Source organism: Ambystoma mexicanum, chromosome 1p (genome assembly GCF_040938575.1).
Source record: "Ambystoma mexicanum isolate Mex_15411 chromosome 1p, UKY_AmexF1_1, whole genome shotgun sequence".
In the NCBI taxonomy this organism is placed as follows: Eukaryota; Metazoa; Chordata; class Amphibia; order Caudata; family Ambystomatidae; genus Ambystoma; species Ambystoma mexicanum.
Genome location: NC_090921.1, coordinates 1166010828 through 1166024777, shown reverse-complemented (window position 1 = coordinate 1166024777; position 13950 = coordinate 1166010828). Strand labels below are relative to the sequence as shown.

Sequence of the window (13950 nt, the reverse complement as noted above, 5' to 3'; positions counted from 1 at the left end):
GATCTTTTCCATGTCCCTGTATTTTGTCCAACCCCTTTCCTAAAGAGAGGATACACTTTGATATTAACAGAGTACAAAGTCAAATTTCTTAGACTTTCCACAGAAGCAGCCATGTTAATTGACCAGAGGGGCGAGGGACATGGTGCCCTCTCCCCTGTTGACTATGTATGAGCTGGTGAACGGTTGCAGGTCGAAACACCAAATTTCGAATGGCAAACAAGGAGCTATTAAAATTAGGGACCCACTGTTTTTCTGAATGTCACTGCTTGGTGAATCAAGTGAAGAGAAGGAAATAATCTCATGCTGTCCCATTTCATGATGGAGGCATCCACTTGTGACTGAAGACCTTACCCGCTTCACTGACCGACAAAGCCTAGAGGTGAGATTTTGAGTACAGATGCTATTAAAAAGGTCTGCAGGAATCCACACCTGAGGAAAAGCTCTCTCTTGATGAAGCTCTCACTCATTTTGAGGAGTCTTTCTGCTGGGGCACCCTTCTTTAATGTTGCAATCCCCCTGCCAAGTGAGATACTAGCGATGTTATGCTGTTGTAAATCTCATTCCTATGGCTAGGGAATAGTGCAATTTCATGACTCCCTGCTTTTTCACAGAGCACAGCTGTTTATCTGTTAATAGCAATACCTAATTCGAACAAGTTAGAAAGGTCTTACCGGTGGAAAAACAATCATCAAATTGTATATTTGTTCCTTGCAATACGGTGCAGACCAGAAGTAGCGAATAAACAGTTTGCCCATTGAAACAGTGGCATCCATGATGAACATTTACAGAGGACTGGAGTCCTAAAAAGGAGACCCCATTGACAGATTTACCTACAAGACAAACATAGGGGACTGTCCATTAGGTTAGTGAAGATAGTCAATGTTGCCCCTGTCGCGCATTACAGATTGGCACATTTTTATCATCTTCTGCCCCATTTACACCAATATAAGGAAGTGCTGGTTGTTGACCATCTTAAGAGAAAGCAGGATAAGGCATAGACTTTCTCTCACCTTCTTAGTGTTGTGCTCGGAGGTGGCATTTGCTTTTGCCTTGGGCTCTAATCTAAGCAGGACATGGAAAAGATGCACCAAATTAATGCCACACTAGCTTAGATTTCACTGTATAATGCATAGGAAGGTTGCAGTTGAGTTCCTATAAATACCAACAAGCCAAAACTCTGCCACATGAGGCGATGCTAGCTGTTTGTACTAAAATGTTTGTGGTACTCTGCATCATTGCGCATTAATCCACGCTGCCATTTGTACTCTATGCACTTTATCTGAGTACAAGCAATAACCAAATATATTTTACATGTACTAAAAATATTTTAAAAAACAAGGGGGGTCCTCAGAGTCTCTCTGCCAGACATTAGTCCTGGTTACGAGAGCATTATCCAGATTCTTTAGCTCACTATCTTTCACAGAGTAGAAATATCCCAAACATATCAGTCTTTGTCCTGCCCAGGGGCAGTCCAGCATCGAAATGCTTGGCAATTCTCCTCTGAACAAGAGTACCAACAGCAACCCCAGACACGTGTTTCGGTCTGGTTGGACCTCATCAGTAGGACGGAGCTGTGCCTCTCCAAGTATAGTGAGCAAGGGGTCCACGTCTGGATTCCCCTAGTAACTTAGGGGACGACCAAAAGTTCCTCTTGTTCAGAGGAGAATTGCCTAGCATTTCGGTGCGGGACTGCCCCAGGGCAGGACAAAGCCTGATGTGTTTTGGATATTTCTCCTCTGTGAAAGATAGTGAGCAAAATAATCTGGGTAAGACTCTCGCAACCAGAACTAATGTCTGGCAGAGGGAGTCCCAGGACCCCCCCCCCTTGTTAATTTGCTCAAAATGTTTCAACCATGTACATCTTTCATCACTGCACATTAACCCAGGCTGCCATTTGCACTATGTGCACTTCATCAGAGTAGTAGTAATTATGGGCTAAACTTTACACTTGACAGTAGTTACTTCTGTTTGTCAGTTGCATTGTATTACTAACAACTGTTGGCTGCTTATTATATTCTATGTACTGTACAACAATGAACTTTTGACTTAATTTTGGTCCAAGGAATTTGCCCCTTTCTGATTTTCCAAATCTTATTTCGTTGAGCTCTTTAAATATCATCCTGTTTTATTCGTTTTTTTGGTTCATGTGTATGAGATTGCTTTGCTGTTTCATTGTGGAAAATGTCAAAATAATTGCGTGAAGATGGTACAAACATGGTTAAAGGCTGAGAAGACGGATCTCACACCAGAAGCCCAACACTTCTCAATGTTCACTCTAGAGAAAGGCACTACCTAGACAGAATTACCTAAAAATAGTTTCTAGAACCATCATGTTGGGACACTATCTGGAGACAAAAGGATGCTGTACTTCTAACATAGCTTTCAGTTATGGAGGCACAGTCAGGGCCTTGTGTCCAACCTGAAGCCTATGAAGAGCAGCCTGAGTGCCATGAAAGTCTTGATGCTCAAAACGCCCAGGAAAAAAAGCAATCACACTGTGGCTTGAGCCCTGGACAAACCAGCCATCCAAATGCGAATAGACTGACTCCTTGTAGTCCCAGGTATGCTGCCACCAGTTTGGTAAAAACCAGAGGACTGTCACCAAGACCAAAGTGAAGCACTTTAGCCTAGAAAGGACTATTCCCTATGGAGAATGGCAGAACAAGTTGGACCAGCAAGCAAGATAGATATATATGTGAAGATATGCAGCCATCAAATCCACATGGCATATTCAATCTCCTATTAAAGTGAAGAGCGAATCTGTGCTGGCTAATTCTTAAATTTACAAGTACAAATAAAAGATTGCTTCCAAATAGTATGTAGGCCTGCATCGTTTTTCTTGCATAACATGAATAGTCTGCAAAATTAAACAAAACTTTTCAAGAATGGGAAACGCAAAAAGGGCTGATATCTCAGATTTTGAAAACAAAATGTCAATCTGTCTAATGGAGCAAAGGTAGAGGGGGAAGCTTTGTTGCTTTTATTTTTATTATCTTGGAGACCGAGCTCAAGTACCATGTATTAAATCCTGAAAGCCTTCAACCAAGCTGAAAACCCCGTCTTGCTTAGGCTGAAAAGAGCCTTTAAACCAGTTTTAAATGTCGCTTAGTCAAGGACACCAATGACTTAGTCTGTAGAGGTCTCCCCTCTTGGTGAGTCAAAGGTCTGGGGTATTCTCTTGAGCATCAGAACTTCATGTGCTTGTCTTGCCCAAGCTGTTCGTCTCAAGTATAAATCTAAGCATCTGGCAAGCTACAGTCCATGTGATGAAATGAAAACGACATGACATTGTTATTTGTTTGGCTTCTGAAAGTCCCAGCGCGCAACTTTTTGGCATCAGTGATTGTGCTGCTCAGTTAGTTGCCTCGGAATGCAACTGTGGAACCTCAAATGCACACTATAGGTTCATAACTTAAGGGTTCTCCTTGGCAAAAGCCATGGTTCCATCCTGGTCAGTTGGGTATGCCTTAAGTATTGGGGGCGGGGGGGGGGGGAAGAGGGGGTTGGAAGGGTTGAAGGGGTAGAGCTACAATAAATGCATTGGTTTCCTTATACATCTATACAACTCAACCCCCAACAACCAAAAAAGGCACAGAGTGGAGGCAAGAAGGAAAGGTGATAGAGCACCTTATTTACAATTAGGAATTCATTACAACCAAATCCCCTATCCATCTTACCCAAACCCCATTCTGTAGAAATGCCATCAGCAGAACGAAGATAAAATCCTATAAAAAAAAATGGCACATACACACAGCACTGTTTCTTTGTATTTGGCCCGCCAAACTTTGGTTTGTCCAAGCAGTTGACACACTTTCCGCAGTCATCTGGATGAAGACAGCCCTTACACCGGCCACAGCGACCCTGTCTGAGCCTCTTTCGTCCAGAAGCTGTTCTGGAGTTGTTAACGGATGAAGAGGTCATCACTTTCCCAGGCTTCCGACGGCTGGCAATGCTCTCAGACTCAGAAGCTGAAGAGCTCTCTGGGGAGGGGGCAAAAAAAGGGGGTGGGGAAAGGAGACATTAAAATGTTAACCACCAGCAATATCTTACTCAAATGTTCATCTTATGTAAAGCATTACCTCAAGTCATTGGTCAGCTTTCTGGACATAGTTTGAGGTATGGCTGCATTCAGCAACACACAAATGATTTACAGTCTGATGCCTTTGCAAATGTCGGCATCAGATGGACAGACAGCCATACCATATTGTTGTTGTTATTGTTATTGTGCACTTATATAGCGCCTTATATACCATTGGTATGGTCTGAAGGCGCTGGTAGGTTGAACGCCCTTGGGAACCGAAGTTCAGATCAGTAGAGAGAGTAGGGAGAGTCAAAGGTGCGTGTGTGCACCGGATATGTGTGCAGCTCGTGCGGTACACGTGTAATAGCTGATTCTTATTGGTAGGTGTGGTGGTTGAGAGATCAGGAGAATGTGTTCGTTCTGGCAGGATTTATCCGGAACGGATGTGGCTGCGTTAGGCCTGAGGAAGACACCTGGCTGGGGTTGTGAGACCAGCAGTGATTACATAGAATGATGTGGAGTAAGCGGTGGATGTTCGTATGAGAACAGTTATACCGAATGGTGTCATAGTATCTCTGTGTTCTAGTTGAGTGGTGATGTAAAGGAGAGAGTAAGCGTGGGGTGTGGTAAGAATGGTTATATGCTCTTTCAATGTGCAAACTTCTAAAATCAACTTTCCCAGAGAGGCTACCGGGCGAACTTCTAAGTACAATTTTCCATACAGAGGCTATTGGGAACATGTCTAAATTCAGTTTATCAGCGAGGCTACTTGGTACACTTCTAAGTGTAACTCTCGCAGAGGCTATTGGGTACACTTCTAAATGCAAATTATCACAGAGCGTTTACTGGGCACATTTCTAAATTCAATTTTCCAGAGAGGCTATTGGGCAAACTTCTAATTGCGACTTTCCAGGGTGTCTATTGGATACACTTCTATAATCAACTTTCACAGATGCTATTGGTAGCACTTCTAAATGCAGCTTTCACAGCGTGGCTAATGGGCACACTTCTAAATGCAGCTTTCACAGAGGATATTGGGCCCATATCTAAATTCAAATTTCCCCAGAGAGGCTACTAGGCGCACTATTAAAATCCATTTTCCAGCAAGGCTATTGGGAATAATTCCAAATTCAGTTTTCCAGCGAGGCTATTAGGAACCAAATGGTCACCAAGAAATGGAACATACCTCTGCCCTATATTAGTGAAAATCTGACCAGCTGTTCATAACAGCTTACCTCCATGTTAACGAAAGCACTGGATGCAGCAAATCATTGAGCCACAGCAAACATCCACTAGCTCTAAGACAATTGCCCTGTTACAGTAGGTAACTGCATCCCTTCTGCTCTGTGTTACAGGAATATCTTCTGGCACAACACACATTGCCCAGGGGTTAGAGTAAGCACCTGATGAATCCTACCTTTGAGGTGTACTACAACACATTGGACACTATTCTGGCCACTCTAAATATGCAAGTCCTATTCCCCCACCCCCTCACCCGTTTGTCCTGTGTAATAGTAAGCCTTGTAATAGTAAGAAACTCCTAGAGCTAGCTATTTTGCGGTTACAATAAATACGTATATATCCCTCCACTGTTTGATATCGGCATCAGAAAAAACAAATCCTGACAACCTGACGCACAATAACCACTTCTTGCCCCTTCCCTTGAACATTTAATACAGTAATTGCATAGAAATTCCATGTGGCGTGATCTGTGCTAGGGCAGGAAACATCTGCACATGCAGCGCAAAGCACTGCATTAAAATGTACATATCTGAATTTTGACTAAAACATTTGGAGAAAATGTCAACTGATGCATACTGCATGGTTCCGAGGTAATGGACATTAATAAACTTAAAAAGCTCTGTCCTGCCCTTGAATTGCTTACCATTGACAAGGAGAGGCAGATCAATGATGTCTCGGTCACGCAGAGGGAGAGCACTTAATCGTGGTACGTCCTCGGTCAAAGCCCGTGGCTGCCCCAATGCGACAGAGGCATGACGGCACACATGCTTAATCCTGGGCCCCTGTACATGAGAAATAAGGCCCTGTTGTGAGAGAAATGTAGAGGCTTCAGCAAATGCAGAAGCACCTAAAGCATATTCCTAAATAGTAAAACAGAAGCCCCACTACATAATCCCACAAACTTGTCAGACCAGCGATTACTTGATTAAGGGACTTCTGATTGATACAACTGAAAATTCTGCTTTGTAGAGAATCCTAAAGTATCCCTTAAAAATGCACGCACCTTAAATTTAGAATGTTCACATAAGTCTGGAATAGACAAGCAAACCAACTACCACTTGGAGTCGGTTCCCGAACACACAAGTCTTCAGAGGCCTTCTCATACTGTTCGCACTGATTACCATCCACACTGACCATATATAAATGTGGTTAGTAAAAATGGAAAAAGTCGGAAAAAGGACAGCAGAAAAAGAAATGGTACATTAAATGTCAGAAACGAAAAGGGAGGCTGAGGTAGGGACAGTGGCAAAGGAGGGTTTGAAATATCAAACTCACCCCCCCGCCCCAAAATCAAGAACAAAACAAAACTTGTCCTAACAGAATGTCGTACATTTTTCCCATATGTCAGGGAGATGTGAAGCACATCGAGTCACATTCATACTTCTGACGCACAACTGCTTCTTCAGGCTGCCTACTACCAGCACGGGCAGAACAGAAACTGCCTTTAGCAACACAGTTAAGGCGGCAAATTATCAACGCTTTTGCCATATTGGGATACTGTCTGGAATCTCCTTGCCCTGCACTGGTCGTAGTTCTTCAAACGCCCGATAAAACTACTGCATGGCCTGCTCATGCAATTATGAAGACATCTAGTCCAATAAAGGTGAGGCCTGTGCTTCTCGTTTTACCTTGTCCATAAGGGGTGGATATGTGCAACGGATGGATACTGTTTGGGCCATGTGGCGGTTACATGACCAGAACCATGCAAGGCTACACAGTAATTCTCATTGCTGCAGGCTCGCTAGCCTGAGGCGACATGCCTGGGAAAGGTATGGCTTTTGGTGGTTTCTTGCATTTTGGATTCCCTCCTATTCCTAGGTTAAACCAGAGCATTCTGCACTCTTCGGCCTTGCAGTCCCGGTCCTGCCTCTCGCCACTTCCAAAGCCCACGCAGATGGATACTGATTGTGTTGTGTGGCAGTCACATGACCAGAACCCAGGCAGCTGGCTAAGGACCAAGGCATAGGGCACCTCACCTCCCTTAAGGAAACTCCATCGCCCCTGCCCGGTCACCAAGACTATCTGCAGCAACTACCAGGTGAGACTTCGGTTGCATAACCTGCGCTGTATTGGTGACGCTGGTTTCAAATTTATTTACATTTTGTGTATAACCTCGGAGTTTAACTTGGCTGCATTTTAAGTATTGCCACTGTAGGGTATTTAGGTGCATTTCGGAGTATAGCCAGTGTGGGAAATGTAGCTGCTTGGAGTTTAGCCACCAGATCGTATAGGGTACTACCGCCCTTCGAGTCTTGCCAATGTCGAAAGCTAACAGCACTCTGAAGTATGTCACTGCACTAACCACCCCAGCTTCTTGCTCCTCTCCCACACACCAACCAAGTACCACACACAACCAAAAGGGCCAGCCACACTCGCACAAACCGCTGTGTGGGTGGAGAATTCGTTCAATGAGAAAGATACAGAGCACTTCCTATAATTAAAGTTAGGTAGTAAAGTATCAAAAATTACAATACTCTTCAGAGTTGATCACACTCTTGGCATGAAAATAGGTAAGCACTAAATTCACACTTTGCATATGCATCTAAAGTTCTTTGCTAAACAGTAACATTTTAATCTTAAAACTGTTAAGGAAGGTTCAAGCAGAAACACAGGTAAACAGTATGCAGTAAAATAAGTGAAACAGGTCATTCAAAAATCAGGTAGATTGCAAAGTAATTAAGAAGCAGTAGAAACACTAACACTGCCATTTAAGACAAGGCATCAAGCATTTCAAAGGTCAGTCCCTGCTAAAGAGAACGACTCTGTGCCATTAAATGTACAATGTACAATGTTACCATTAGGTAGGGATTAAGGAGTCTTTGAAAAATAATCTGAGCAGGTTTTGCTGTGGCGATTGCAGTTCCCGAGGAGCGGAGGCTACAGGCTGGGCTCTTCGCAGTCCGTTTCGGTCTATGGATTGATCAAGTTGCTAGGACGGACTGATTCATCTTCAGAGTTCTCATCCTTCGAGTTGCTGATATTGAGAGAGTCAGTAGAAACTAAAACATCTCCCTGTGGACGGCTGAATAGGAGCAACATCGCTTCTGCCTCTCCGAGTTCGTGCCTCCCCGCATTTATCCACAGACACCAAGAAATCTCGATGCACACACATCCTTCTCAGCAGAGTAATTGACTAGGAAAGGCACACCCAACGTTTTGGATTGGATTGTTGCGAGTCTTCCGAGCTATTCGGCGAGTGCTCACATGGATACTTGAAATACATAGTGTGTGCCTGTTTGTTGGGTGATTGGTGTGATAAGCTCGGCCCCTCATAAAAGCAATACAGCGCTGCAGCTCGCACCAGGCGATTTTTACATATTCTATTTCCATAAACTATTGCCTATTCTGCGAGCATGACCCCAACTGCAACTGGCTATCGAGCCTACCAAATCTGTGCAGATACTAGGAAAGTGACTGCCTTTTCCCGAGTTCGCTTCCTAGTGCCTGAATTTACCTCAGCTATTGCGTTAAGCCCACTTCAGCTCTGCCAGTAACCTGGGCAAAATACACCCATTGCACCATTTGCCGCATCTGGGCTAACAAACTTAACGTTGCGACCCTATAATTGTCTGGGGGAGGTTAGTGGGGTTAATTCTGCTGACGGTATTCAGCCAAGTACAACGCAGTGACAAACTAAGGAAATGAAGCATGCATGGACTAGGAAATATGGCTTGCAGAGTGCTTCTAGACGTTCTTCTAAAAGGCCAAGAAGTCCAGAGTTCAAAGTGAATTTGAAAAAGAAAGTCAGGCCTGATCAAGTGGCAACACAACCTCCCATCATAGCATTTGTCTCGGGAGGATAGCTCAGAGGCAACGTGCTCACCTTGGCAGCAAGACGCGACAGAGCACCACAGGTACGATCCCTGGGTCCCCGCTTATAAACCTCTGGGTATTAAGCACGTTATAAATATTCTTCAATACATTACCAGCTCCCAATCACGTTGAAGGCTCATCAACAATAAGTATCTCTTAACTCCCTTAAACAGAACATCTTTGCCCATCATTGACAATAAATCGGTCACTACAGAAACTGCGTCTTGGCCTTTGGTGGATTTCCAGTGGAAATAGAGAGCAACTTGAGATTCCTACTGATTCCAACAGTAGAAATAGTGATGAGAAAGTGAGCTGAACCAGTCTATTGCTCGTAGTAACAGTAGTGTTGAAAACAACAGACTATCTAGATTAGATGCAATCGCCTCACGTGTGGAGGTTTCATGTTCTACTATTGCCCAGGAACAGAAGGAATACAAACAGATTATGGCGATGGTGGTTGATATAATCTTGGTGAATTCTGCACATTTACAATAGCGTCATCCTTTAACCATTAGCATGAAAAGGGACAATACATCCGCTCACGAAAGCATCGCAATATGCACACATCAACCTCCATCTATCGGAAACCATATGCATGACCAGTTGGAAGCAGATTGCATCGATATACAAGCATCAAATGATGGCGAATGGGATGAGGTGATCACTCTTTTACCTAGCCAGAAAACAATGTCCTGCATGACACGCAAATACAGAGGCACAAAGACCTCACCAAGTTGCAGCAAGTCAATATATATATACACAAAAATCCATTGCTCTGAATGCAAAGCGTTTTGCACCTATTGTTATTCCACCGGTCCATCATTCATTGGCAATCTGGCAGCTAAAAGGTTCTGCAAAGCAGTTCTCCTAAATGCAATTGGACAAAAAGCCTCAAAGACCGCACTATCCTGGATATCTTGGAATTCTAGCGGGCATATGCTAATTCCTCGTTCAACAAAGGGGCTTACTTAACCACATCTGACATTTTTTTCTGCTACAGGAAACTTGGGTGACAGGCAATTTTAGTATTGATTGATTTCAAACACTCTGCAGACCCGCTAAACACCCTTGTATAGCGGCGGCTTGGCAATAGGTGCACGCACTAGTAGAATGCCAGAACCAGTTTGTCCTAATTTTGCTTCTCCATACATGTCGGTCTCTTTTTTCCAGATCCCGCTGAAAGAATATTGCTGATCAAGGTATACGACCCTCTGGATAATAAGATGACTCAAAATTATACAAGTAATTTTAGATACCATATTATGGTACAGTAAGAATCCGATCAATGGGGTTGTGATTGCTGGTGATCTAAATACCAACAAATGACATTGTGGTGGGGCTTTGGATGATATAGAACAACAAGTTATTTACTCCTGGTAACATTCTTTCGATTTGATGTTCCTTCCACGTATTCCACATATTATGATAATTATCATTCAAGCTTCAGCTGCTTCGGAATAGATTTTTGACAGGGGGTGCTGGGTGCCGTCCCGTCGAGACCATGTCCCTGCCTCCATTCGACTGTCATAAGTAGCGCACACAGCACCCATTGGCTTCAGTTCTGTTTTTCCCTTCCTGACGAGAAATTACCAGGCGTACCATAGACCATAGGCTCCAAGAATGTGTAAAGTGTAAGAACACGTGAATTCTACGTCAGGGTAGGAGGGGAGGGGTGACTAGGAATACACAGGAGGAACATCCAATCGAAAGAACATTACCAGGGTTAAGTAACTTGTTCTTCGAATGGATTGTGTCCTCCCACGTATTTCTCAAAAGCAGTAATAATTTGGTGGTGGGAGTATGATTTATGTTGTTTTAACTGTTGTCATGGATTGAATGAAGGACCGCTTTTGCAAATTTACTTCCCGATTGGGCGAGAAATCCAGGCAGTAATGTTTCACAAACGTGTGATTAGAGTACCAAGTGGCTGCTGAACAAATGTCCGACTGGAACCTCTCTGAATAGCAGCAGAGGTTGCCATGTCCCTTGTGGAAAGTGTTCTTAAGCCTTCCAGCGGGTATTTGCCTGCTAACCTGTAACATTCCCCCCCAATAGCCAGGATGAGCCATCTGAATAGGGTCTCTTTGGTAACAGCTAACCCCAATTTAGGGCCTGTACAGCCAATGAATAATTGGTAATTTTGACAAAATTTAACCATTGTTGATATAAAAGCGGAGCGCCCTTTTTGGATCCAGCATATGTAATCTTTCCTCCTCCTTTCCAGGATGAGGAGGTGGATAGATAGTTGGCAAAATGATCTTTTGCGGCAAGTGGACGTCAGACAACTTTAGGTAGAAAAGAATGTTTTGCCCCGAGAACAACCTTATCTTTATAGAAAACAGTATGTGGGGGTTTAGAGGAAAGTGCCTGCAACTCGCTTACCCTGCGCACTGACATTATTGCAATTAGGAAAACAGTTTTGAAGGTTAACAGTCTTAATGGGCTGGACTGTATAGGCTCAAAAGGAATGCATGTTAGAAATTTTAACACCAGGTTAAGATCACATACAGAGACTTTGAATGGAACTGGTAGAAATACATTAGCTAGGCCCTTTGGGAACCTGAACAATCAGTGATTTTAAAACGCGAGTACTCCTCTGAAGAGCGCTTTCAAATAGATAATGCCGCCAGGTAAACTTAATTGTTCCAATCTGGAGCCCCAGATTCCCCAAATGTAACAAAAGAAAGCACATAGAAAGGGATCCAAATTCTTATCCCTGCACCAGCTATTGAACTTGTTCCAAAGGCAGCGGTAAAGATTTTGTTGCTCGCCTGGCCGAAAGCAAGATATCCATTACATCATCCGGGAGGTCCCAATCCTTGTATCTCAACCTCTCAAACCATGCATGAAGGTTGAGAGTCTTGACCTCTGGATCAAGAACCCAATCCTCTCTTTGTGGAAGACGCATTGGAGGGCAGATGGACATGTCCAGATTACCACGTACTCCTGGCCCAATCCGGGGCAAATAGTATCATGGATTTCCCAAACTTTCTCAACCTCCTGATCACATGAGGAATGACGGGGACTGGAGGAAACGCGTACAGGAGTGGAAATTCCCAGTCCACTACGAACGCGTTAGGGAGAATTCTCATTTCTGTGCCAATTCCCTTCAAACTTGGAGACCCCAGCTCTTTTGCTGGACTTCAGGACTTTTTAATTTTAACACCGAGTGAGCGAGCCCTTTTTCTCACTCTCGTGTTTCGACCCGATTTGGATTATGGATTTCCTTTATATTTGGAGTCTGACAAACTCCATAGGCATCTGTTTCTTGTATGGTGACACAGCACCTTCAGTGCAGTCTCGCAGGGAAATACTTTAGATTTCTTTTAAGGTTTAAGTACCTTTTCTTGGGTGAACTACAGTTCCCAAGAATAGCAAAGAGAAATTGACTTTACTTCCCTTCTTTTTGCAGGTCCAGCACCCACCATTTTATGTGGAGTGCTGGGGGTGTTCGTAGCCCCTTTTCCTACTTACTCATGTAACTTATTTTTTAACCTCACTGCTTTACATGACTGGTGGCAGTGGTTTAATTGTCCTACCATTGTGCTTTTCTACTGCAGGCTGAATCCTCAGCTGCATTATAGAACCCATGGGTGGTGACCCCTTTCTCAAAATGGCCCCTGACTCTTTTCTGCCATTTTCTGTTTGTGAGCCTTTCTTGGGTTTTACTCTGCGCGGCATGCCAGGTTTGAGCCTTTTGTTTTGCCTTTGGTGGGCTTCAGTACTGAAACCCGCCTCTGGCTCCAGTGTGTCTGGAAGGGAGGGATGGGGAGAGAGTGAGGTGCCCGAAACACCCCTGTCCTTTGTCTCCAGGGTAACCTGAATGCACCCAGTCCCGATTGGCTGGCTGGCCTTGCAGGAAAGCCACCCTGCTGTGTGAGTGACAGCTAGGCTATGTATGAATGGAAGAATCCTGCTTAAAAGGTGGGGGTTCTGGGACTGAAGTCAGTCGACCACTGGGGAAAAACAACCAGATGAAGAAACGGTGAACAAAGCTTACTTCTCCTACTGGACCATTGAATTGCCCAGTGAAGCCCTGCTGCAACTAAGTTTTCTAATCGACAAGAGTGGCTCCGGAAAGTATGACTTCTTCCCTTGGATTAGTGGGACCAACTAACCCCTAGACAATCTTTGCTGGAAGACCGTCCCCAACGGGCTGTACTTCTTTGCTGCTGCAGGAATCGAGTGCCAGGTGTAGAGAAATCTGTAGTCGAGTACAACGTCTAAGCAGGCCAGAATCTTCAGGCGTCTCCCCAGGACCCTCTAGAAGCAGGACGCCCAGAGCTCGAGTCCCCTCACCAGAGTGCAGGACTCGAGTGAAGGAAGCCTAATCGGTGTCCAAAATCAGCAGTGGTACCGTTTACTGCGTGCTGAAACCGCAAAGTACAGCTGAACCCAAAAAAGCCTGTAGCTGCCGCCGACCTCCGAATTGCTGTACAGGAGTCCTCCAGACATCCTCCTTATTGTCCCCATGACTGACACTGGATCTGCAACACTGCAACCAGACAGAAGCCAGCTAAACCACTCTTCTAACCTAAGGTACTGTTCTGCCTAGGAGTACTTATCTCTTTGTAGCTTTGCTCTTCAGACTTGCAGTAGCTTAATTTCTAGGGTTGATATCAGCTCCAACCTTTCACAAGTGTAACAGCTTGTGACCCTTCAGTGATTTTTCAACAAACTAACTTTGTGCAAGACTTTTACTAGCTAAGAAGTGCCTGTGTGTCAGGCTGTGCTCCAATTGACTGTGGCTGTCCTGGCTTCCTGCAGACTCTTCTATTCCATTTGACTTTGATCTACTGTCCATCAAATGTAATGCATTGGTTTTAAACTAATATTGCTGGCAAAGGCTTTTTTCTATACTTCATTGGACGATT

The 13950-nt window shown here is 44.2% G+C and overlaps 1 protein-coding gene across 4 annotated transcripts in view; it reads right to left on the bottom strand.

The window, feature by feature from the left end:
• KMT2B (lysine methyltransferase 2B) overlaps window positions 1-13950 on the bottom strand; it is a 1990704-nt gene that overhangs the window by 1671256 nt on the left and 305498 nt on the right. For 2 of the 4 annotated variants that reach the window (XM_069604859.1, XM_069604861.1), the window contains 2 exons: window positions 5907-6066; window positions 3749-3980 (listed from right to left, as the gene is read on the bottom strand). In XM_069604859.1, the coding sequence (XP_069460960.1) occupies window positions 3749-3980; window positions 5907-6066 (392 nt within the window). The remainder of the gene's footprint in view (window positions 1-3748; window positions 3981-5906; window positions 6067-13950) is intronic. The other 2 variants (XM_069604860.1, XM_069604862.1) reach the window with 1 other exon arrangement.